General features: G+C 39.8%; 2 protein-coding genes and 1 long non-coding RNA gene across 4 annotated transcripts; 1 reads left to right on the top strand and 2 right to left on the bottom strand.

Moving 5' to 3' along the window:
- Positions 1 to 1,566: 1,566 nt before the first annotated feature.
- On the bottom strand, positions 1,567 to 6,376 carry LOC148724069 (monocarboxylate transporter 10-like). Its single transcript, XM_088732479.1, has 5 exons — positions 5,973 to 6,376; positions 4,859 to 5,122; positions 2,909 to 3,483; positions 2,097 to 2,469; positions 1,567 to 1,973 (listed from the first exon to the last, which is right to left on the bottom strand). The coding sequence occupies exons 2-5, from the start codon at positions 5,073 to 5,075 to the stop codon at positions 1,786 to 1,788; spliced, it is 1,353 nt and encodes a 450-aa protein (XP_088588605.1). The 5' UTR covers positions 5,076 to 5,122; positions 5,973 to 6,376; the 3' UTR covers positions 1,567 to 1,785.
- Positions 6,377 to 6,897: 521 nt separating this feature from the next.
- LOC148724068 (uncharacterized) lies at positions 6,898 to 10,808 on the top strand. 2 transcript variants are annotated; one of them, XR_015991482.1, is made up of 4 exons: positions 6,898 to 7,383; positions 9,400 to 9,480; positions 9,626 to 9,694; positions 10,046 to 10,808. It is a non-coding gene; the product is annotated as an uncharacterized LOC148724068 (long non-coding RNA). The 2 variants fall into 2 exon arrangements; XR_015991481.1 differs by having other exon boundaries at positions 9,626 to 10,808.
- A 1,299-nt stretch (positions 10,809 to 12,107) lies between these two features.
- LOC148724067 (bone morphogenetic protein 1-like) lies at positions 12,108 to 23,668 on the bottom strand. The gene is made up of 11 exons (XM_088732477.1): positions 23,450 to 23,668; positions 19,788 to 20,123; positions 19,396 to 19,505; positions 18,117 to 18,348; positions 17,589 to 17,711; positions 16,365 to 16,531; positions 15,687 to 15,858; positions 14,893 to 15,018; positions 14,085 to 14,224; positions 13,777 to 13,984; positions 12,108 to 13,151 (listed from the first exon to the last, which is right to left on the bottom strand). The coding sequence occupies exons 1-11, from the start codon at positions 23,583 to 23,585 to the stop codon at positions 12,763 to 12,765; spliced, it is 2,139 nt and encodes a 712-aa protein (XP_088588603.1). The 5' UTR covers positions 23,586 to 23,668; the 3' UTR covers positions 12,108 to 12,762.

Raw genomic sequence — 23,668 nt, 5'->3', positions numbered from 1 at the left:
AAAACCCCAAGGTTTTGGAAAAGCAATAAAGAAGAAAGATTTTAGATTGGTTTGTGTCTATCACTTGCGCGTGTATAAAATAGAGATTAAATTCGAACTTAGAAAGAAAGCATTTGAAATCCACGCCCCTTGCGTTTTTTTACGTACTGTGAATCACGAAAATCTGTCTCAATGGCCAATACAAAACAATAGAGTGAATTCGTATAACCTGTTCGTTATGTACTAAGGTGTTTGTCAAGCAAACCACGACGGCGACGACAACGGCAACGAGGACGTGGAAAAACAAAAGATCTAATCGACAGAACAATAGCTCAGCATGTGCGTTTTAAAACTTATTACATTTCTTAGCCGTCCATTGCAAGACAACGACGTGCAATCACCAAAGTTCGCGTCGTCTGCGAACCGAAACCGCGACGGCAAATTATTTAATTTCCATTTCGAACTGAACGCTACTTTTAGCCGGACCTTAAGCGGTCAGGACGGCGACGCCAAGGAAGACGTTGATTAAAAAATGAATTTCTAATTTTAATTAGAATTTCGAAAATGGCTGCATGTGTTTATCGTTTCATAAGGCGCCACACCTCAAGCTCGACATAACGGATAAAAGTAGCGTTCAGTTCGAAATAGAAATTAAATAATTTGCCGTCGCGGTTTCGGTTCGCAGACGACGCGAATTTTGGTGATTGCACGTCGTTGTCTTGCAATAGACGGCTAAGAAATGTAGTAAGTTTTAAAACGCACGTGCTGAGCTATTGTTCTGTCGATTAAATCTTTTGTTTTTCCACGTCCTCGTTGCCGTCGCCGTCGCGGTTTGCTTAAGGTCCCTAATAATGAGAAGAACGATCAAAAACACTTGAGGACACTTGAATCACTCGAGAGTGTCCAAAACAGGTCACGACTCACGAGAATCATTAGACGCCCGTTGGAATGTATCAGACAGTTCAAAGCAAGTGTCTTTTTTAGCCAAGAACGAGCCAAGAACATTCTGTGGAACCAAAAGGTCACGAATATGCACCCATACGTGAAGTACTTTTGAATATACTTGCCTTTTTGCTGATTAGTATGACTTTACAATCCATTTCCAGCATAGAGCAAGACGAACGAGCTATACTCAAATTCTCTCTAATGAATAGGTGGATCAAAATAATGCAAGAAAGCAATGACAAATCTCAAGACGAGAAAGGATGCCAAAAGAGTGACAAATTTATTGTGATTGACCAGGATACCGAGCAATTCGCTCTTAAAATTATGAACGACTAAGCGAGGGATCCTCCTGTGTTCTAAATTCCCTGATTTACCCTCAGCTCTATACTGTAACGTTATTGTCACGCAATCGCTTGTTGTCATGTGACTCTTGTTAGCCAATCACGTTAGTCTTACCTCGTGCTAGGATTCGCTTGCACTGTAAGTTCTTCGTTCTATTAAACATTAAGATTCCAACTACCTTGTGATAGTTTATTTCACTGGAATCTCAACATATACGTTTTTCTACGATTTCCAATCTTTTAGCTATAAATCACACATTTAGGAGACAACGCGGACGGAACAATAAAACAGAACCACTAGTATTATTTCAAGGTTTATTGAATGCAGCCGATCAAAATTTAGAAATATTAAAAGACCAAAAGAATTAATGTCATTCAACAATACAGTTTCTTTTTCTTTTTCTTACTCTATAAATCGCATATTTAGGAGATAACGCGAACGGAACAATAAAACAGAGCCACTAGCCGATCAAAATTTAGAAATATTAAAAGACCAAAAAAAAAAAAAATAATGTCATTTCTACAATACAGTTTCTTTTACTGCGACCGAGAGTTCTTCCATCTCTGACTGAACAATACGGCAGTCAATTTCTCTGGATTGTTGTTTTACACAAGTCATCAGTGAGGTGATGGAGGCCCCTGCTATCAGCACTACGCCCGCAGCGTAAAACGGGATAACATATGAGCCAAGCTTGTCAGCCATGAGACCTATCAAAAAGTTTAACAAATATCGAAAGGTCATTCTGTATGTTCAACAATAACACTGAGTGGATAGTAGGTGGTGGAAGTTAAAAAGAGACAACCTCCGACCCAACGTTAGCTTCAACTTACCGACTAAAGGAGGTCCAACACTAGCGCTAATCCCTGCAAAAAGCATTATGTAACCCCACGCGCGGTTCACCATGTGATGTCCCACACATTCCAATACAAGCAGAGACTGTTGCCCCGATACGGCCCCATCCATGAGTGCAAACCCCATTAGTGGTATCAGTATGGAAAGAAACGACCCTGCTGCAGGAATGCATATGATACATAGTCCACTGATGGTGATGCCCCCCTGGTAGAGGTAGAATCTATTCAAGTATGGAGAGTCTCCCAATTTGCAGAAAAGATGGCGACTGATGAAGGAAGCTATAGCCATGTAAGTGTATAACAAGGAAACAGTTTCTTCGGACATATGGAGTTCTTCTACGCAGTATTTTGCCTGGAAATATACGATGATAAAGGCTCATCAAATTTAATATTTCATGATTTATGATTTGCCGATAATGAACCCACCAGCTAGTCCATCTACCTGTCAGCACGCCCATCTACCTACTTTTCCAACAGCCCTACTCTCTTCATGAGTGTAGTCTGTCTGTCCGTCAACCATTTTGTTAGTCTTACAAAACCTCAGGAAACTCAATCGTAAGCAGGTATTCTTTCTTTCCCAGCCTTCACCTTGTCTTTCTACCACTACATCTATTTTCCCACCGGATTACCTTTCTGCCTACCTGTCTGTCTTCTGTTAGTTTATTTTCTGTTTATCCCACATGCATTTCTGACAACACAAACTTCTACACCTCTACATGTTTCTTTTTTATCATGAGGTGATGATGAGGCAATTCAACAATGTCAGCCTAAAATCTCAAACTGCTTCTTACCAAGTGTATAGAAGGGACAAAATAACTCATATTAATGAAAACAAATGAAGTAAACAAAATCAGGAAAGGGCGATTTCCAAGCAGAGATGATGTTTTTGATTCTTCTCGTTTTATTCCATAAGAATTGATGTCGCTGTCGTCTTCCTTGAATTTCTTAAGAGTTACAAATACAGTTGCACTCAATCCGCAGAAAAAGAACAAGATTGCGTATCCTATCATTGTCCCCCGCCATCCAAACGTACTGAGTAAAACGCGAGTGGTTTGAGAGAAGGCAAACATGCCAATAGCTGGCGCTGAGGCCACAATACCAACAGCTACTGACCGCCATTTTACGAAATGCTGCAGAATCACCAAAACAGAAGAATTGAAAATCAATCCATGCCCAACACCAGATATTATACCAAACGTTAGATACATTATCCACACATGGGAACTCCATGAAGCAAGGGTAAAACCAATAATTCCTAAGAGGGATCCCAGATTAGCAGTTAATCTGAAGCTGAAATGATCGCTGATGAAGGAGGAAATAGGAGCCACGAAAAAGGAGAACCCCACGTATAATGTGCCAATCCATGCTGCAATGCAACAGGCCGAAGGTTAGCTTTTAGTAGAGTAAAAAAAAAAAAAGGGAACGACGAACATTAAAGAGCATTGTGGGTACATGAGGCACAGGTTACTGACACTTGGTAGTGGTTTAATGTTGGATGATGGATGAAGACGGGTAATGGATCTTGAATAGACATGTGCTAAAAACCAATTGCAAGCGTCAAGCGATTCCAAAAATTACTTTGGTGTTTTAGTAGACAAATTCTCCGAGCTTGTGCATACCATAATATCGCTCGATAGTCGACATTAAGACATTCTACGTTTCTGATCAGACTGCTGGGCACGGTCTCAAACAGACTAAATGCCCGGCAGTTAGAAATTTTCCACCTAAACGCCTTTGAAAACTTCGCACTAACCTACCGAGTATGTTCGATGTTTGTTTAGAAATGATGGTTTTTCAGTGGTCGAGCTTGAACGTACCATACTAAAACACAACAAAATTATAGTTTTAGGAATCGCATGACATTTCAAAACGAACATGTTATATTTCAAGGAAGTGTGAAAGACGCTTTTGGTGGATTTCTTATTGCCGGGCCTTAAGTCTATCTGAGAACGTTCCCGGCTGCCGCCCAGTTAACCACACGTCACCGTATTTGTAAAACAAAAGACAGAAAGATCGTCAAAGATTGAAGTGACTAGAGCGGATTACAATTCTAAACGATACGAACTTAAACGCACAATTAACCATGTTGGTAAAAGTGCAAAGCACAACGGAGTTACTGGTCAGCGGAAAACCAAGCTGGTGACGCAAGAAGAGCGCAAACAACACACAAATTGAGTTTAATTCTTTCATACATGTTTTATCAATTTTTATATCAAATTTTGTATTTTTATTCTTTGCTTTTTTCAAAATTCCGCAATGTTCTGGCATGTTCCGGGTTGTACCAGTGTTCTAGTGATTCCTGTGTTCCTTAACACATGCCTCTTGAATGTAAGTGCCGTGAACATATTTTTTTATCGTTACTCTAGTCGCGAAGTCGATGTTTTGTACTCTTGTTACTTAGCTTCAAAAGCATCCATCATGAACGGTAGTAGAAAATCATAACTCTGAAAGCAATCCCCGAACAAACAACAACGAGCACGGTAAAAAATTGAATTCACTGCACGTGCATCCCGCACGCTTATATCATTTTATTAAAAGATTAACTCCGTGGGCGCACGTGTACTCCACACATGCATTCTGCACGCACATCTCGTTGAAAAAGTGAATCCATGGGCGCACGTGTACTCCGCACGTGTATTCCGCACGTATCATCTTGATGAATGAGCCGTGTACATAATTTTTATTTTCATTACTCAAAAATTACTATTACGAAATTGGTGTTTGGCACTCTTTTTACCTACCTGTTTCTTGTCGAGTGGCTTCAAAAGCATCCATCAAGGACGGTAGGAGTAAACCGTAACTAAAAGCAATCCCCGAAACAACAACTACACTTAACAAAGATGCCGCACAAACAAGCCACGATCGACAGCCATCCGGTTGGCATCTTGAATTGTTTTCCAGCGCTTTCCACGCGTCCTGATGGATCTGCTCACCCTGTCGTTTCAGAACCTTAGACATCTTTGAATCGTCTAGAGATGCTGCTCTGAACACCAAAAAATGTAATTCTGTAAAGAATCAAGCCGTAACTATTACACTTTTCGTCTAAAAACCAACTACCGCCGGTAATCATAACAAAGATAGGTGACCTGACGTAACTTCCAGTTCAACAAGTTTTCAAGGTATTAGTTTTCAACTGGAGGTCTTAGTTTACGAGACACCAGATATTTACCGCTATTGAGCCATCTTACCATATTCGGATGATAAAATACAAAAAAAATATCCTATGGCATTACATTTTGTAAAACGGGGCAAAAATTCGGCGGACGAAAGTGTAAAAAAAATGGGAAAACAGATCTAAACGATCTAAACTTTGAATTTTTGAATCCATGGGCGCACGTGTACTCCGCACGTGTATTCCTCACGTATCACCTTGATGAATATGCCGTGTACATGATTTTTATTTTCATTACTCATTACGCTCTTCAGATATTTTGGTTATAAAGAAACAATTCCGAATAGTTTCGGTACTTAATGCAGTGCCCAGATGAGGTAGTAGGATATATCTAAAAGCTATAGGCCAAAATACCGGGAAATTAAATGATGGTGGAATAAGAAATCGCTTATTCGATTGTTTAACATATGATATGAGCGGACATTTTGATAACTACCCGCAATTTTCCACACCCTAGCGTGGCTCCAAAAAATACGACGCAACTCGCAACAAATACGCGCGCATTTTAAGAGTGATAAACCATCGAAGAAAGTGTACAGTTTTTCTGTCGCTAAAGAGCGCATGAATATTCTTTTTTCTTAAATTGAATGGTGTCTCGCGAACTAAATTTAGCTCCATTGTTCGCGTATCGTTAGTACAACAATATTGTAGAAGCTTTGAAGCTTTGAAGTATGTTGACTTACATTCGAGAGTGTTGAAAATCAGTAGAGAGGATCGAAGGCAAGTCCAGAGAAGTGTTTCAGGATTTGTCCGAGGCCTGGTTACCGCAATCTCTTGTAAATGGTTTCTGTTTTCCCGAAGCCGAGCGAGTGATGCTAGTGTAGTTTCACCGTATTGTTCGTTCAGTCAAGCAGTTCACAGTTAATCGCACAGCGGGTTGGAAATTAACCGTCCCAACCGAAAAGGGCAGATTAGGAGCAGAAACCTGTCATCATATGGCCATCGTGTTCAAAGTAAAAAAAAGGATACAAAGCTATGACATAATAACTCAGTCACAAAAGTAATATCGATATATTGATGTCCTTTTCAAAGTGATTGCTGACCGACCTATGTTTTAAAATATTATTCATAAATTACTAATAGAAGTATATACCTACCTTCCGATCCAAACTGGGAAAATCCCACAAGTAATATTTATAACTAAGGTAAATGTTGGTGAGTACAGCGCTCAAGTACTATAAAGGATATTGGCAGTTCAAACAAACAAAACCAAAAATTGAGTGAAATCAAATATAAGTTCCGTTATAATCCACTCGAAAGTGAAACGAAAGTCCTATAATTCACATTCATTGTAGTTACGTAATATAGCGAGTCGTATGACTCCAGGGAAAAGCCGCACAACTAGCGTGCGACACCAGGCAAGAGATCTCATGGTAGTTCTTTGACAGATATTTATGACAGTTTGGATTGGGTGCGTTCCGTATGTTCATTAAATCAAAAAGAAAAGAAAATTCACCACACTGCTGGTAATCTGGCCAATTTAAAATTTGACCGGCGGCTTGTCATGAAAACACAACCTCAAAAACGTTTTCGTCCCCTTTATGAACTAAATATTCCCGTGTTGAAATTGTCCCACGAAATAAAAAATACCAATGGATTGTTACTTACCTAAAAATTTCCCAAATACATCTACCAGGTTAAATTCAAGTAGAAATGGAAGAACGTAAAAATATGTATGTTTGACTGCGAGCGAATTGTTGATATTTTCAGTGCACGTGTAGCGCAACAATAACCGTAATACCGTACGACTAAAACAACATCGTTTTCTTGGCCAAACCTGTTACTAAGAAACTGCCAAACCTGTTACCGTGTAGGATCTTGTATATGCTGTTTAAAACGTCTTTTTAAAGAATGAGAGCTCCATTTAAAACGTTAAAGGGATTTTTACCTACCTAAACGACTACAGCATAAGTTAAAAGGTATAAATGGATAAAAATAGATGAACCGTAAATCATTCATTGAAAGCCAACCGATGAATTTCCGGTGCACGTGTAATACGCTAGCAACAACAAAGGTCAATGAAACGAAGAAAGAACCTTTCAAATCGCCAAAATTCGCGGTCTTCAGCAACAGAAACCTCAGCGAACATTTCAGGTAGAATTTCATTTTTATTTTCATCATACTTAAGAATACTCGTTAACATTTAGTGCGATGACAAGAGGCTTTCTTATTCTCCCATTCAACGTATTCAAAGGTCACATCGTTTGCATGGGATTCCTGTGTGTCATTACGTCATCTAATTGGGATCGTTTTAACACCCAATCATAGGCTCAAGAAAGATTTCACGCTTTCTTTTCTTCTTCTCTACAAAGAAAGGGTATGGAAGGACGAGGTTCACCTGGTAGAGTCCACATAGTAAACATCAAAAAGGGTGAAGAAAAGAAAAAAACAAAATGACAAAATAAAAGAAAAAAAATCAAGAAAGCCGCCAACGTCGAGATTTGCGTAGAGTTTAAGTAGACGTTTTCGATGTTAATTTGCCATTCTCGGAATAAACAAGACCAAAAGCGAATCGCTAATAATCTATCCAAGCCCCTTCGCAAGAGTGAGATTTCAAGACATACCAGTTCCACCTATCATACAAACATCTGCAAAGAGGGTCCCCCATAATTCTTTCGTGAAGCGTGACTGGGCAATTTTCTTGTCGTAAATCGTTATTTAATTTTTTTTTATTCGTGAATAAAAAATTATGAGATCTTTTCATGTCCACGTGAGTAATTTTTTTCTTATTTAAACATGACTCGTGAATGAAGAGCTGAATGTGGTTGGGTAAGGACAGAATAATTCAGACGGATTAATTTGTGAATTTGTTTTTTTATTTTCATGTCCAACGCGATCGTTTTAAATTTTGCCTGAACGTGAAAAAAATTTGAATATTACGCGTGATGCATGAAAAAGTAAAATATTTTTACGTTACTGAGTTTGATAAGGAAGTATAGAGGGCCCTCTACAAACAGGTAATCGACCGCAGTACCTGTGCCATTAAATTTCTCCTTGGGAGGGGGGATACGGGTACACGTTGGTTAAGCTATAACAAATAAATAAATAAATAAATACATGTTATCGCACAGGCGGCCTAAGTGAACTGTGTGTGATTTCGAGGTCTAAAAGGTTATTAAGGGAATACCTAACATATTAAGTTTGAATTATAAGCGTAAGCGTGGGCCACTAAAAGAAGGAAAAAATTATAAAGAAAAAAATTAAAAAGGAAAATAAAAGCGAGGAATATAACCTGTTAAGTCTCCTTACCATTTTTCCGTGTCGCTTTGTCGCTTAAGGTCGTTTTGACGCTGTTTTGGCGACTTTCATTGCAACGTGATGAGTTATGCTATTAGCAACTGTGTATAAAATATATGATTTAAAAACAGTTATCATTTGTGTCTGTCCTACTGCCCGTTATTACAATGACCAAAACATCGTTATAAGAATTTTGCTCTGATTTTCTTAAAGACGGTGAAACATAACCAAGAGATTGTCTCTTGACATAATTTAATCTAAAAATGTGCGTGTAGTGACAAGACGGAACTGAGGTACGAGTACATAGAGTTACTGCAAAACACTCTGAGAACGCTGATTTGAAATATAAATTCAATTCGGTCTCAAAGATGCTGTTTTCCCTTGACTCATTTCATGATACTTGAACCATTGAATATATTTTATTCAATATAAACAAAAGTAGCAAGCCAGGTGCTTGTAAATCACCGTCAAACGTACCGGTTTGCTTTGTAATTTACAGTAATCAGGAAAGATGTGCCGGTTTGGAAATGTTCTCGATCCTTAAGATTGACCACATTATTTTTCTGAACCATGGTCCATAAGACTTGTTATTCTGTTTAAAACCGTGCAAAATAAGCCCATAGGTGTTGCTTCGAAAAAAATATTACCTGACAACGTTCTTTCGAATTCAACATCGAAGTCATTAGCAATTGTTACTTTGGTTTTTCTCTTAAAAGAATCTCTTCAATTCAGTTCTTCTTGTTGCATACAGGACTTATCTCAAACGGCGTTCATGGCATAGCAGATCTAGAGGCCTAACCTAACGGATGAGTTGAGTGAATTATTTTCTTTTTCCACAATGATGTCGGTATATTCCACTGATTACTGTTGCAGGTATAAGGAAAGCAAGTTCGGCAGCTTCCTTTGCGACCGTCATCGGTTTCGCGTAGAAACAATCCGCATCTTCCACGGCGGGTAAGGGATTACTCCAGGTATATTTTTCACTCTCAACAAGCTGATCAGGTTCACCGCGCAGGTCCATGAAAGCTAGTTTGAACCATTGAAGCTATTTTAAAGCATTCTTTTACTGTTACTGCATTCCTCATTTGCCTTGATGCAGATATGTCATACGCGGTGTTCCTGCTGGAAGATGTGTAAGGACAGGTACAGCATGAAAATCTGATGTAGGGTATGTAACTTCTCTAATTAGTCGGTACCTTCAAGCGGCTTTTCAGTAACTAAAATCACCGAGTCAGTCATATTAACCAGGAACTGAGGTAATAAAACAGTTAGGTAGTCATACCCAGCCGGGTAAACAGTGCAAATGATTCTCAGAATTATCCGGCCAGTATAACTGATAGTAAGTTTGTCAGCAAATGCCGCAGGACAATCATCCAGTCATCCATTAATAACTCAATTAACAGTACTAGTCGTTTTAAGTGTTCCGAGAAAGTCAGACATCTAGTCGGTAACTAAATTGTACAATATTAATGTCATCGCCTGCACATTTCCTAATTTTCGATCGATTTATAACTTTCAGGATTTTTGCAGACTCACAAATGCTCCAAGAATTGAAAAAAGATGACTCAGTTGACACCATCATGTTGGCCAAAGCCAGAGAACAAGCTTTGTCTAAGAATCATGGCTGGTTGACATAATGGCAGAGAAAGATCATTTAACTATGTCTAGGAAATATTTGTACTCAGTCCGAACCTTTCATCCTTCTCCCACTTTCTCAGACTTCTATATCTAACACTGAAAATGAGAAAGCCTCGAACGTATGGAACAATTGTTTTGATACATACTTTGTGGACAAATCACACAATTTTAAACGACGTCGACTCAAAGCGTTCCTCGAGTCGTTGCTTTCTAGGTTATAATTTGTATCCTCGAGTAAGGGGCCTTGTGCACGCTTTTAGCTATATCTTTTTATCCCTTCGATGATTTTTTTTTTTTAATTCTCCAATTTCAGGGGGATAATTTGTGCACCAAAGTTATGCAATAAAAATTGTAGGTCACAGTGCTCGTTCAAGAGCTAAAGACATGGCATCTCTTTGCCTAGTCCATTTAGATTGAAAAACATTACAATATTTGACGTTCCCGGACTGCGCGCGCGCTTATCCACCTGATTGCGTGATTTTTATGCGCATTACAGGATGCGCAGCGCAATACTAAGGAATCACCTTAATTCGATTCGCTGATGATCAGCACTTTTTATTTCTTGCAGAATATAGAGGTCAATGGGAAAAGTTGTTCAAAACACAATGAAACATCAGGAAAGGGAGGAAACTATACGTAATCTAAGAGGTCAGAAACTATCTTCGCCATTTCTTTATTATTACATGAGTTGGTTTTTAGATATGTCGCATATATTGTTTTCCAACCTAAATCTGGTTCAAGGGGCCTGTTTCCCGAAAGTCCTGCTACCGTAACCACGGTAACTATACGGACCCGTCTATGAAACAATGGTACGGGTCCTGTGTTGCATTTTTACGGGACCTGAATTGCATTTTATATTTCAAAACTACCAATATCTCATTGCTAATTGACGATATGGCAAGGCAAAAATTAAAGTTTCAGGCCCGATAACCAGCGAGACTTTCGGCAAGGATGCGAGACCTGGCTGGGTGGTAGTGTGATCTTTCAGGAAAAAGATACTTTACCCCCCAATTGACCTTTCCTTCCCCTCCCCCCCGGGCGTTGAATGGGTAGCAGCGAATTGCTAAGGAAACCTGACAAAAGACAAGGGGGGGAGGGTAACCTTCGAAGGACGAGATTATTGTATAGGAGTAGATATACTCCTTATCGCTTCAATCATGTCCTCAGAACTTGAACGGTAGATTACCACGTACAGGTTGTTATAAGGCCAGCTCTTTAACCTTTACAAACCAACATCAATATGCGTATTCTCCATACTGTTCTCTATGCCTTTCCAATGGTTTTGACAGGGAGAATTTGGTTAACAATCGAGAGCCATCCTGATGGTCATTACTTGCATGATTGCAGTGATACTGTACATTGAAATAAGATGCCAGTCACTTTCGGGATTACTAAGCAGAGGGTTAACCATATGACAGCTTAGTAATTTACGATGGGAACCCCTTTACCCAATGTGAGTCTTGTTATAAAACGAGCACCACTGCACTGGCTGACGGCAAAACAAGGAGTAATTTACCATGTGAACCCCCTTATCTAGTGCGTCCCTTGTTACAAAATGAGCATCACTGCACTGGCTGACGGCAAAACACGTTCGAGTAATTACAATCGGAACCCTTTGCCCATTGCGAGCCTTGTTACAAAATGAGCATCACTGCACTGGTAGACGGCTAAACAAGTTCGAATAATTTACAATGGGAACTCCTTTATCCAGTGCAAGTCTTGTTGGAAAACGAGCACCACTGCAATGGCTGATGGCAAAAAAAGGTTCGAGTTGATGTGGATCACCGTCGATTTCAGGAGCTCTCCACTCTTAGACTTCTAATTTATTCTTCTCCTATATGACTCTGCTGAGAAAATGTGTCAATCACAACAAGGTTGCAACTTGAGATGGTATTTCCAACTTGATGGTTCACGTGGTACCCTTGACATGCATCAGTGCCATATTCAGTATGGAACAAGTCTGTCGCAACTGTTTATTTATACGAACACTATCTCCAGAAAATCAGTTTTACAGAACGGTCAATACGCATGGGCTACGCTAAGAACTAAATGTTTCGCTTCGTACTTCCTTCTCTCGCGTGCAACCAGAAAGAAAACATAAACAAAGACAAAAAAACTTGCATTCCCGAGAAACGCTTCATCAAGATTTGTAAGAAAGTGTACTATTTTAAGAAAACTGTGGCAAACGAATCGTTGATTTCAAACTGATGAACTTTCTTGCCGTAGATAACGAAAATATTCTATTTGACAACCATAGCAGCTGTCGAATTTTTCATTTTTTTCTTTCATTCCTTTTTTTTATGTGGCATAGAATAAATAAAAAACTATACAAAATCATACGCAAAAATTGTTTGAACAGAACAGTTCGAGAAGGAACAAATCACAGGTTATCACAATTAAGTTGAAACATAAAATGATTAATGAATGAAAATAACTCTTGCTTCAATTAGAACTTTTTATGCTTACCTTACTTAATTAACTGGTTAGGATCGGGAGTGGTTAGTAGCGTTACAGGGAATTTCTAAGGCTGTCTTACTTTACTGCTTTAGCGCTAACGAAAAATTTCCACATATACGGAGCGACTGCCCCTGTCTTTTCCTATAAAGATCGTTTTTCAGTTTTGCGTGATCTGAAATACTCTGCAATGAATCCTTTTCTGTTGTTTGTCAAGTCCGTTTGAAATTTTATCCACATTCGATTTCCGGTTGATACGAACTCACGCGTAGGTTTAGTCGATACCTGTCCGCAAACTCGTCCCAGTAATGGCGCAGTATTATTATTTCCATCACGGATGGCGACGTAATCGTACCCACATAACTTCTCATTTTCAACGTCAAACTCCTTGAAGCGCAAGTGAATAATATATCCAGACCGAGTAGTCAGTCGCCATGAGCACCGAAGGCTTGATTTGTAATCTTCGCTCCCATAACTTGGATGAGAGAAGAACTGACGTTTGTTATTTGACGCATGAAGGTTTGCGCTGCACACTACAAAAACAAAACAAAATAAAAATAAATAAAGTAAATTAAATGCAGAATGAGTTGTGTAAAATCGAGCGTTTATTTTCTTCTTTATGATTAAGGAAAAGGGAGATACCAAATTTATGCAAAACATTTGTGTAGGTAACCATGGTCGCTCTACGAGCTTGGATATAACTAATGGTTGAATGTTTAGTAAGGCAAAGCAGGGGAGCTAGAAACAATTCAAGCTAAACGGCCTTAAATCAGCCTAGAAAACTCACAACGTGCAAAGGAACAAACGACAGAGCGATGTAAGTTTGTTTTAATTTTAAACCAGTTCTGATTTTCAGGCCAAGGAAGCGACAGTTCAGTCTCGTGCAAGGCTTAATATTTTCCGGCCTTTCGAGCGACAAAGATATATCGACATATTTACAGACGCTCATTGTATGAACTTGGAATACCTGTGGAAAAAATTATGAGCGGTGGAAGAGAACACTAAGAGCACGGATGAGAACCAAAAACGAACTTAACCCAAATGTAAAGTCAGGTTGTAGGGAATCGAACCCAGGCCGCCATGGTAAGAAGCCGTGTGTTTCCCTTATACCTCCGTCTCAGCTATTTCTGCTGAAAATTTTGGAATATAATGACTCACCTGCAGTGTACTGTGCTCTGAATCCTTTCTTGTTCATCACTTTATCGGAATGAAACTTCACAGACATTTTATGAGCTCTGGAAAAATGAATATTTGCAGGAGTTGTCGTCCCACAATATCGGCCGAGGCTATCAGCTTGTTGGCCTGTGCCAGCGAAGACTTCAACGTAGTCAAAAGTGCATTTCTTACCATCTTCAATATCGATTTCCTAAAAGAAAAGTTGAGATGTATTCCAAACTTTGATTCAGAAAACGCAATGATTTTGTGGAACTGGTCGCTCGGGCTCTTAGGCAATAAATATACCATACTTGGAAGGTAAGCTGTATGTGACTTCCTGGCGGGACTACAATTTTCCATGTACAATCTCTGTTTGATTGGTAAAATCCTGGGTAATTTGGAGATGTTATTTCACCAGATAAGGCTGTCAAGGTACCACCGCAGCCATTTACTGGAAAAAAAAAGATCGAAATCCATTTACTAAATAAAGGAAGATTCTAAAGAAAATTTTAACTGGTTTTGTTACACACGTCTGACAAAGGAAAAACCTGATTCATGGTCCCTCACAAGGAATTTAACCCGTAACATTCGAATTTCGCGCTCTGTTGCTCACCCAATGACCTCCTACAAACAACTCGGTGGTAGCAAAAGCCTCTACTAAGTTCATTAGTGACAAGTGTGTTAGGTCAGCGATGTAGAAGTGATGAGAAATTAAAGTAAGGTGACTAAAAACTAATTAAGATCATAGCTAATCGAAGTTCTGATTGAAGAATAAAGAGAAGTGTGATTCATTTAACCTTCCACACGCACAGTTCTCACTATTGATCTATCCTCAGGCCCTCGGGATGCGCGGTCCGACGCTTCTCCACTGAGCTACGAACAGGGGAGCCCGTTAGCGAGATAGGTCTCATGCTAGATTCATATGTTGAAGACTAGCATTAGTAAATTCCAATTTATGACTAGCACCAAAGATGACATGATATTTCTAAAGTGCCACGTTTTACTTAGGTTTAGAAGACGCTTGATTTCGGACAAGCGACCTTGCCTACATGATTCTCACTTTGCTGATAGGAATGAAAAGGTCATAGGACAAAGACAGGTCTCAAAAAAAGCTGTCACCTCCTCTACAGCTATGATTGTCCTTCTGTAGAACAAATCCTTCTCTACAGGAACAGATGTAACCGCCAACTGTGTTCTCACATTTTTCCTGGCATCCACCGTTCTTATTTTGACATTCGTCTTTATCTACAGACAAAAAAGAAAAAAAACTATACATTAGTGGGCATTCTTGAAAGCATATTTAATAAACCATATGGGATTCAGTAGAAGGGACTCCAATATATAAGACAAGCTGGCTCGAGTGATGGCGCTAAAAAACGTATTTCAGATTCGCCGAGTTATGTCTTTGAAACTTTGAGGAAATCAAACTTGATAGCGAACACGAAAAAATGAGGCACGAAGACGTGTGTGTGTGTGTTTGTGTGTGTGTGTGTGTGTGTGTGTGTGTGTGTGGGGAGGGGGGGGGGGCTAATACGAATTTGGACCCTTTCCACCCTAGCAACAGTACGTACATTCTCCATACTCTCACCTCACCTCTACATTTCCTTTGGTACTGACAAGGAAATATGTTTGACAATCAAAGTTTCTTAAGTTGCCGATCATTTCCTTTATTCTCATGAGCTTAATGAGTGCTACAGCTGTCTTAGTGTAAGGAGGAATTCGATTTTGATCACTCTCAGGATTTAAAGAGGTTACAGCATTCTTCCGAGCTGAGTGAAAAATGACTGATTCACTTTGTCCCCAAGGAAAGCCTCCGGCCTCGTTAAGCCTCCAAGGAAAATCGAAACAATTACCTCTCGACTGTTCATGAATGTATAAGGTCCTTACACTGATCTCTATTCTGCGTTGGTTACCTGAGTGATATACGGCTGAGAATCCAACTCGAGTTTGAGTGTGATCTGAACGAAACGCTACCCACATCAGGTTGGATGAGCTGGTTACTGGTTGAGGAAGCTTTCCACCACAAAACTTTCCAAGAACCTGGTCGTTCTTGTCTTTTACTTCGACGTAATCGTAACGGCAAACCTGGATGATTCAGCAGTGAAGCAAAAGACTTTGTCAATACACAAAATTTTAAAGTTAAATTATGACAATAAGAGGAACTTGAAGGAAAACACTCGCCTCTTGTTCACATGATGTCCAACAAATTTCGCATTTTTGTACGCACCCGTGGTGGAAACACTTAAAAAGTCTTACGATACAACTATAGTAACTTTAAACTTTTACAACCAAAGTTCATTAGACTCATTGTTTCTTTGTAAAGGCCATGAATCAAGCCTGGAAGTACAGTATAGCCAAATCATCTGAGTAAGGCTGTTGTGGATGACAAGGACTAAAGCCCATAAGATTCTAGAACGACTTTGACCACGCCGGAAAGCGCAATTTGAATTCAAGGTTAAGTTTTATCAAACTGTTTAAAAAATCTGTGTACTCAAGGGCATTCCTGTGTCATTAATGAGCGTCATACGTTTCTCGGTCATTGATTCCAGACCAAATTTAGAACTTTTTGCTGAAAAAATGTATAAACTTACTCCATTCACATCTCCCTCCAAGTGAAACTTCTCAAACTTCAGTGATATCCTTTGTCCTTTAGGTCCAATGATTTTCCAAAGGCAGCGTTTATTCTTGGGATAGTTGTCCGGGTAGCTTGGTGACGTAATGCTACCGTTAAGAGCTATTAGCGTTCCCCCACAGACAGCTATGTAAAACATCATTAAAATTAGACACATTTACGAGCTCATGAACACTTGTGGTGTTTGCGCGTATGATGATGAAGACTTGTAAACTAAAGCAGAGTTACCATAAAGGTCAGTTACCACCCGAACTGAATATTGCAAAGAACCCAGAGAACATCAAAAAGAGAAAATACCAGAAGCGCGGTGAAACGCGAATGGAAAAGTTACGATCAGTTGGTCGAAGGGTGCATAATGCTATTCACCGGATAAATCTCCCTCCAGCCGATAGCTTAGTAGTATTTGCTGTATAAAACATTGTCTCTTGGATAATATAATCTGCAATGGGTCGTGTATGATTGGATCTGAATATGCGACAAGGTGTTACAAGTTTTTTTTTGACCGGACAGAAAGCGACGGGAATCAATTCAATATAATCTTGCTTGACTTTCACCTCACTTTTGAAATTTCCCGACTTGCCAGTAAAATGGCAACATATGTTACCTCTGCCCACATCCCTCGCGAAAACACCCAATTTATCATCGCACGGGGCTGGACATTGGTCAAAAGTCATCGTTAAGTGACTATCACCGCGGAATATTTAACAACTATTCACCTCAGTGGAGGTGGTTAGTGGTGGATATTTCCCGAGCCGCGAAGCGGCGAGGTAATTATCCACAGCAGTTGTTTTAGCATATACTAAAACAGTAAGATAATATACACCACCGTCGTTATTTTGAGTGATTTCTTCGCTTGTCATGGATGTAAACCGGGACGCCATTTTTTCCCGAGTTGCTCGGAGGTAAATAGCAAAGGATATTGGGAGTTCGACTAGCCAATCAAAGCGCGCCTTCAACGCAATCCACTGTCTTAGTATATACTAATAAGAGATACATGCAACAACATAAGAATCATTCGTGCCCAGGCAAAATAATGTAAACTTTTATTTTGATTTCAAATCTCCAAGACTTAATGAGTGCCCGGGCCAAACTAACATATGAGCATTTCTACCAAAACGTTGTGATACTAGCGTTCTTTTCATTTCTACGCCGTGTTCCTTGCTATACTATTTGTCTCGCTTACCTTCGCAATCTTTGTTATTTGATCTTAGCTCGTACCCAGGGTGACACGAACATCGATGGCCACCAATAGTATCCACACAAATCTGTTGGCATCCACCATTGTTATTTCTACACTCGTTCGTCTCTGAAACATGACATACATTATAATTATCGTAAGACTGGTTCTAAGTGCTGCCAGAATGAGTCAAATTCATTGTTCAATTTGAGCGCACAAGATGGGCCAATCTTTAACGTTTGGGACCTCCCGAAACGGTGAGGACTCTGCACTTTGTTCCCGCGAAGTTTGGGGAATAGAGATAGGGTGGATGTGAGAGATCTCGCATCTCACTGCTGCGGAGGGCCGAGTTCAGTTCCTGAACCTATCGTTATATGAGAGTTCAGATAGTCAGATACTCCTCCATCACTACAAAAGTAGTTGCAGCCTCCGGAATTATTTGGTATAACCGATGAAAAACGTTCCAAATCGTTCACTCATAGCAAAGACATCAAAAAGCAAACAGCAGAGTAATTTCCAAAACCCAACAATTACCTGAGAAAAAGTTCAAATAGAAGCCAGGTTTGTTTATGGTTCCATCTGAAGAGAACTGTATTGTCACTTGACTGGAATTGCTCTTCAACTCCTGAGGAATTTGCTTTCCACAGTATCGTCCCAGAAGGGACGAGGAGTCCTCGGGGCCATCATTTATTTGAAGATAATCATAAAGACATTTATCATGGCTTTCGATATCGAAGGCAACAAAGCGAATTCCAACCCTAAAATGCTGGAAAAGAATCATCCACAAAAGGTTTCGTTAGGTTGATTGATCAAGAATCAGAACTACAAACTGACATGTGAAACATGGCAAGATAGAGGAGCAGCATGGGGAACGCGGGTCACATTTGACCCCTAGTTGTGGCTTAACTCTCTCTCTCTCTCTCTCTCTCTCTCTCTCTCTCTCTCTCTCTCTCTCTCTCTCTCTCTTTTAGGGAATTTCTGTGGAGAAGTGGTACAGCAATAGGGAGAGGAATCCGAGCGTCGGAGGTTTGATCCCTCATGAAAAAATCAGAATTTTTCCTCTTCACCACGCTCGAGACAAGACAAAAAGCATTCTTTTCGGAGTGTGAGATGTTTGCCTCGCGATCCGCCCCGCCTTTCGCGATCTCCTTAAGCTTGTGTTTTCCTCTCGAAAAAGCGCCAAAAAAATTCCATCCGTCTCGCAAACTACGTTTTAGCTGACTCCTCCCAAGAGCTAATTAGAAGACAACTGTGAGTCTAGTATCAAACTACTGAAGGGTATCTATATGGAATAAAAAAAGTCTTTTTATAGGATTACACAATTACTGGTGAACCAGTAGTTTCCATTGTGGTCCTTGCAAACAAATGAAACAAATGGTCTAAATTGAACATAACATCATTAAGAACATCATTAACAACATCATTAACAACCCCAACCGACCGGAGGCAAACCAGTTGGCTATTTACAAGCGTGGCCAAGGATCTGAACTCGGGGCTACCGTGAGACAGATCCAGTGGGACTCGAACCCGGGAGCGGCGGATTACAAGTCCGACACTCTAACCACTCGGCCACACTGCCTCCTTGCGATCCGCCCCGCCTTTCGCGATCTCCTTAAGCTTGTGTTTTCCTCTCGAAAAAGCGCGAAAAAAATTCCATCCGTCTCGCAAACTACCGGAATGGACCGGTGATATCCCGTTCATGGAATTAATCATACCCGTAGTTATTCTATGTTATTGGAACACATTTCTCAAAACAAGGACACCCTCGAAATAATAGTTAACATTTATAATTGTATCTGAACGTAGTACAAACCGTCGGCAAAGTGATTCTCCAAGTACACTTCTTGTTCGAGGGATACCACTGCGGATACTTCGGTGACTGAATGGTTCCTTGCGGAAAGGTTATGTCACCACCGCATACCGCTGCAAATAACGAAGTAAACTGTGCCTTAGAACAGTAAATCCTACAGAAAGCATGGCCTTGCCTCATTGAGTCCTTTTCTTCTATCTAACTTCATTCACCACCTTTATTCCGGCATTTCTTCCTATCTTCCTTCCTTTTCTCTGCACCCTAACTATCACAGCAGCACTCTTGCTACCGAACCGTATACTATAACATAGTTTCCATATTCAACTTTTCTTGCAGGCGCCAAGTGGCAACTGGTCAGGTTTCTTCAATTTCTCGGACGAATTTTTTTTTCTCACCTTTGTAATTTGCCTTAAATCCTTGTTTTCCTACTACTTCATACGACTGATACTTAATCCACAATCTATTTCCTGTAGACCATATTGAAGGTGGCACTTTTCTTCCACAGAATCGGCCAATCAGGGGCGAGGACTTTGAATAGCCGTCCCGCACTTCCGCGTGCTCATCCCTACATCTGCTTGAGCTTCTCCTGAGACCAAAGACGGTAAAATTGAGAAAGATTCGCTCACCCGGCGTCGCAGCAATGCGCCACTCACATAACTTGTGCTTCTGACTTTTGGGGAATCCAGGGGAAGAAAATGTACCGCTTTGCTCTTGTAATGCTCTTCCACATTCTAATTGAAGAACAGCAATGGACATTTTAAAGATCTTTCAATATTATCGCACATGAGGTAACTTATTTGTTAAATTGAATTATCAAACGTTCAAAAACGCGGCGTTGCCTATCAATGGCGGACCTAGGGAATCTGCTGTCCTCCCCCACCCCCTATTTTAGGTAAAAAAAAAAACCCGCAGAAGGAAGAAAGCCCTTATGTGTGCACACACAAAGGAACCGAGCCCCTCACCCCCCCCCCCCCTCCTTTAGCTTAAGGTCTGGATCCGCTACTGCCTATAAAGGGAAGACCATGAGGAGAAAGGAGAGGGCGTGCCGCCGTGATCTTAATTAAAAAAAAACCTTCTTTTGCTTTTCTGGTTAAAAAAAAGAATGTGTTTATTGTGGCATGACGACTTCAAGGAGCCACTTTTGGCATGGAGCGAAGTTAGACTGAGTTTTGTAAAACCAACACTATAGTAAACAGAACAACCAATCAGGGCGAAAAAAATATGACAAGAACCCTCCACACCCTAACATCAGTATGCATATTCTCCATACTGCTCTCTATACATTTACTTAGGTGCTGACAAGGAGAATTTGTCTAACAATCAAGAGTTTCTTTAGTTAGTGATCATTTTCGTAATTCTCGTGACCTTGATGTGTGATTCAGGGGTGATAATGTAAGGAGAAATTAGATGCTGGTCATATAATAGAAACTTTTTGTCTAAAGGTTAACTGATTAAACGACCGATCAAAGTGTACAACTACGCATGTTTCTTTTTTTTGTAATTTCTTCATATTTTAGCATTTTACAAAACATTACTCTACTTACATTACACTACAGGACTCAGTTACAGTACGTTACTTACAACAGTTTACTGAGAACACACCACTAACAAAGTATAGTTCACAGTAAACTTGATTACAGCCGATGACTTACTCTCGATTACTTCCACCAAGACCACAACTTACGGCCTTAAATCGACTTCTTACATTGCTGCTAATAAGGCTTGGAATGCATTACCTGATAAGCTTAGGTTAATGGCCGAATTTGGCCCTTTCAGGAATGAGATAAGAAAACTAAGTAACTTGTAATTTTATATCATCATTTATATTTAGGCTTATATTATTTCAAACTCTATAATTTATAGTCATATATTTTTCCGCGGTATATGAGCATCTCTATTACTAAAGGCCTAACAAGCCACATTTTCATCCGAGTTTAAATAAAGTCATCGTCATCACCTACACGATACTCTCTATTCACATTACTTTACGACATATTACACTCCTTTCAATATGTTGCGTAAATTACTTACAGTACCTTAATATATGTATATGTGCACGATCCTTCGCAGTAAAGCACTATTTAAGCAATAGTGAAAATCAGACCTGAAAAAAATTCAGGCCTGTACGGGATTCGAACCACTGACCTCTGCGATACTAGTGCAGCGCTCTACCAATTGAGCTAACAAGCCAACTGGGAGCAGGCCATCAAATTAATTCGACATAAACCCGTAGATGATAAATCAAACAACAAATATATATGAAATACATATATATGAACTGCGGTTATGAAACGTATATGTGCACGATCCTTCGCAGTAAAGCACTATTTAACCGCAGTTCATATATATGTATTTCATATGTTTGTTGTTTGATTTATCATCTACGGGTTTATGTCGAATTAATTTGATGGCCTGCTCCCAGTTGGCTTGTTAGCTCAATTGGTAGAGCGCTGCACTAGTATTGCAGAGGTCAGTGGTTCGAATCCCGTACAGGCCTGAATTTTTTTCAGGTCTGATTTTCACTATTGCTTAAATGTATGAACATGTATTTTCATATATGTATTTCATATGTTTGTAGTACCTTAATAATAGTATATAGCTAAATTGTGTGTTTTACAATAAATTTTACCTCTTATGCTACTCTGCACTGTTTGGACGACACCCATCCCACAAAACGATATGTGGCAAAAGCTTATTCCATTTCTGAAAATATTTAGCTAATTTATTCCGCTTTGTTGCTATCTTCATTTCTACCCGGTATATCTCCCCGATCTTGGCCTTATAAACTCGTATAAAGGGGTTCTTAGAATTCAATTTCGTCAAGGGTTAACTGATTAAACGACCGGTCAAAGTGCACGACTACGCATGTGTTAAAAAGAAATATGCGAACCACATGTGTTCAAGTCTCCCCACGTTGTTTTCATGCCTTTAATCCGCTCCAATGAGTGCACTTTCAAGGGAAGAGACCGTGTATCAACAGCAGGAAAGAATAAAATGGTTATATCCAACCTGCGGGAACTTTATTGTCTTGGTGAAAGGTTGAAATGAAGGTTCTATGACCATAGATGTGTATAAGTCCCTTGCGCAGCAAATAACTTAATCGCTCCAGCTTTGTCCATAAAGGGTGAGGCAATTTTTACAATTTCCGCATGCAAGACAGGAAGTCAACTTCAGAAGTTAACGCGTCACCACACCAAACGCGTGTCGCCAAACACTACAAGATTTCGGAGTTTCAGGAAGATCCGCGTTATTGATTTTTAAGAGGTGGATTTTGATGCGGCCAGCATCATTAAACCAATTGGAATTGGCGGTTTAAGATTTTTTTTTTTTCAAAAGATGCGCTGTTTTGCAATGTGTTTGTTTTGCACGCAGCAAAATTTTTTCCGTCCGAGATCAGTGGGAAGGATCACGTGCCCAGTTCCTCGCTGTATAACTCTTTAAACCCTAACGTCAGCTTGCATATTCTCTATACTGTTATCGAAACATTTCCTAAGGTGCTGATAAGGAGAATGTGTATAACAATCAAGAGCTTCTATAGTTGGTAAACACTTTCTCGTTTCGTGACCTAATTACGTGACTTTGGGGGTGCATGGCAGAGAGAAATTGGACGCTAGTCATTCTTAGGGTCAACTGAAGAGGTCATTGAAAGTTACATAACCTTCAAATTGAGATGTTTTTCTCCTACGTGTGCGGTTTAAAACTTCCGTTTTAATAAATCAGAGATTAGTGGGTTATTACTCTAAACGTTTACAATATACATTTTCGTGACTAAGCTATACTAGGACAATGTTATCCTTACAGACTTAGTGCAAACCAGCGATATTTCCAGTACTCTTAAACGCCACAGCAAACAAAGAATCCGTAGGATTTTCAAAAATTCGCCGTCTTGAGCTACAACAATGTCAACACTTGCGCTAATCTGGATGAAAATGGAGAATAATAATCGTGACGTAACGTAATGATGAGAACCTTTTTTTTAAACTCTCTTTCAAACTACACAAACGGTCACACTGTCTGTGTATGGGGCCCTATGATATTTGTAATGGTGCCAACTAACCTCTTGTAACCTCTGGAATCACAAACGCGGAAAAAATTCGCATTTCTCTGCACGTGTATTCTGCACACATCATCTTGTTGACATCAGTAAAACCTGCAGCTATGAGCGCACGCGCATGTGCACCACACCCGTGCATTCGCACGCATCATCCTGTTGAAATAAACCATTACTGGTATTAGTGCATGTGCACTCCGCATGTCCATTACATTTATTTTGGTA

Source organism: Stylophora pistillata, chromosome 9 (assembly GCF_964205215.1).
Source record: "Stylophora pistillata chromosome 9, jaStyPist1.2, whole genome shotgun sequence".
NCBI classification, from domain to species: domain Eukaryota; kingdom Metazoa; phylum Cnidaria; class Anthozoa; order Scleractinia; family Pocilloporidae; genus Stylophora; species Stylophora pistillata.
The sequence above is the reverse complement of the archived record's forward strand: the minus strand, read 5'-3'. Positions and strand labels throughout refer to the sequence as shown.